Below are 1,463 nucleotides of genomic sequence, written 5' to 3'. Positions count from 1 at the left end.
CAAGACGGCCAATCAAAACCAAAGAAGACAGGCTTTACTCTTCACAGAAACTGAACGTGAATTCCAGCGACGCAAGAACTAGATAAACGTCATCTGACAACTGTTTCACAACAGAGAGATGTCCGATGATGAAAACTGTTCCAGCTGGTCAAATTCTGCTATTTTAAGAATATAGCCTTTATCATTTACATAATTCATCTAATTTGTAATAAAATGTGACGAGACAAGAAAGATTAACAGATATTTTAGGCATATTAAGAGTGTGCATATTCCAAAATAAGTATTATTTGCAAATAGTTCAAATAAATCCCTTTACAACCGATTCTAGTTCTTTAACCATTATCTTTCTTTATGTAAAAGCGTAATTACACTTTTACAGTGTCGCCTCAAAATAGTGAAACCTGTGTTAATAATTACACAAATAAGTACTAAATAATACTAATTAACTACATGTACTTACCGCAGGGTTTGGTTTAGGGTTATTTGCTTTTAATTAAGCATAATTTACTGTTATTACTATAGTAAGTACATGTAACGTGTGACCGTCATGTTAAAGTAAAGCATTGCCCCATTACATTTGTGACCTGCCACACCCTCAGTGCTCAAGACATGCTTACAGCCATGAATACAGAGCGTGTGTGTGAGAGAGTGTGTTTGAGTGAGTGTCTGTGTGTGTTTGAGTGAGTGAGTGAGTGAGTGAGTGAGTGAGTGTGTGTGTGTGTTTGAGTGTGTGAGTGAGTGAGTGAGTGTGTGTGTGTGGGTGTGTGTGAGAGAGTGTGTTTGAGTTTTTGTGTGTGTGTGTTTGAGTGAGTGAGTGAGTGAGTGAGTGAGTGAGTGTGTGTGTGTGTTTGAGTGTGTGAGTGAGTGAGTGAGTGTGTGTGTGGGTGTGTGTGAGAGAGTGTGTGTGTGTGTGCGTATTTGAGTGTGTGTGAGTGTGTAGTGTGTGTGTCTGTGTGTGTTTGAGTGTGTGTGAGTGTGTAGTGTGTGTGTGCGTGTTTGAGTGTGTGTGAGTGTGTGTGTGCGTTTGAGTGAGTGAGTGAGTGAGTGAGTGTGCGTGCGTGTGAGTGTCTGTGTGAGTTACCTGGTCTTTGACGCTGTCCCCAGTAAACATGTATTTGATGTGGTACAGGAAGTCACAGATGGGGTCCATATAGGCCAGGTGTTTACAGTGCTGGTCCACAGCCTGAAGCATCTCATAAAACGCCACTCCAATCTGAGAGAGGAGGAACACATTCATCTTAACTCACACTAGACAGCAAAGACCTCATGATATTCATCACAACACAGATTACGATTCAATACACTCTGATTCAAATCATTCTGATTCATTAATATCAATGGCAGCAAGCTTAATCTTTAATGAGCCGAAAAGAACGCACGTCACACCTCTGTTCATCAATCTGCACTGGCTACCAGTAGCTGCTCGCATTAAATTCAAGGCATTAATGTTTGCCTACAAAACC

At 40.7% G+C, this 1,463-nt stretch overlaps 1 protein-coding gene across 1 annotated transcript in view; it reads right to left on the bottom strand.

The window, feature by feature from the left end:
• Nucleotides 1-1,024: 1,024 nt before the first annotated feature.
• The window catches only part of med23 (mediator complex subunit 23), a gene marked incomplete at its 3' end in the record, with an annotated part of 54,066 nt that continues 53,627 nt past the window's right edge, over nt 1,025-1,463 (bottom strand). Inside the window, exon 25 of the mRNA XM_016244662.1 lies at nt 1,025-1,213. Within this exon, the coding sequence (XP_016100148.1) occupies nt 1,025-1,213 (189 nt within the window). The remainder of the gene's footprint in view (nt 1,214-1,463) is intronic.

This window comes from Sinocyclocheilus grahami, unplaced genomic scaffold (genome assembly GCF_001515645.1).
Source record: "Sinocyclocheilus grahami isolate Dianchi unplaced genomic scaffold, SAMN03320097.WGS_v1.1 scaffold730.1, whole genome shotgun sequence".
Lineage (NCBI taxonomy): Eukaryota > Metazoa > Chordata > Actinopteri > Cypriniformes > Cyprinidae > Sinocyclocheilus > Sinocyclocheilus grahami.
Note: the sequence above shows the minus strand (reverse complement) of the source record. Positions and strands in the feature narration are given on the sequence as shown.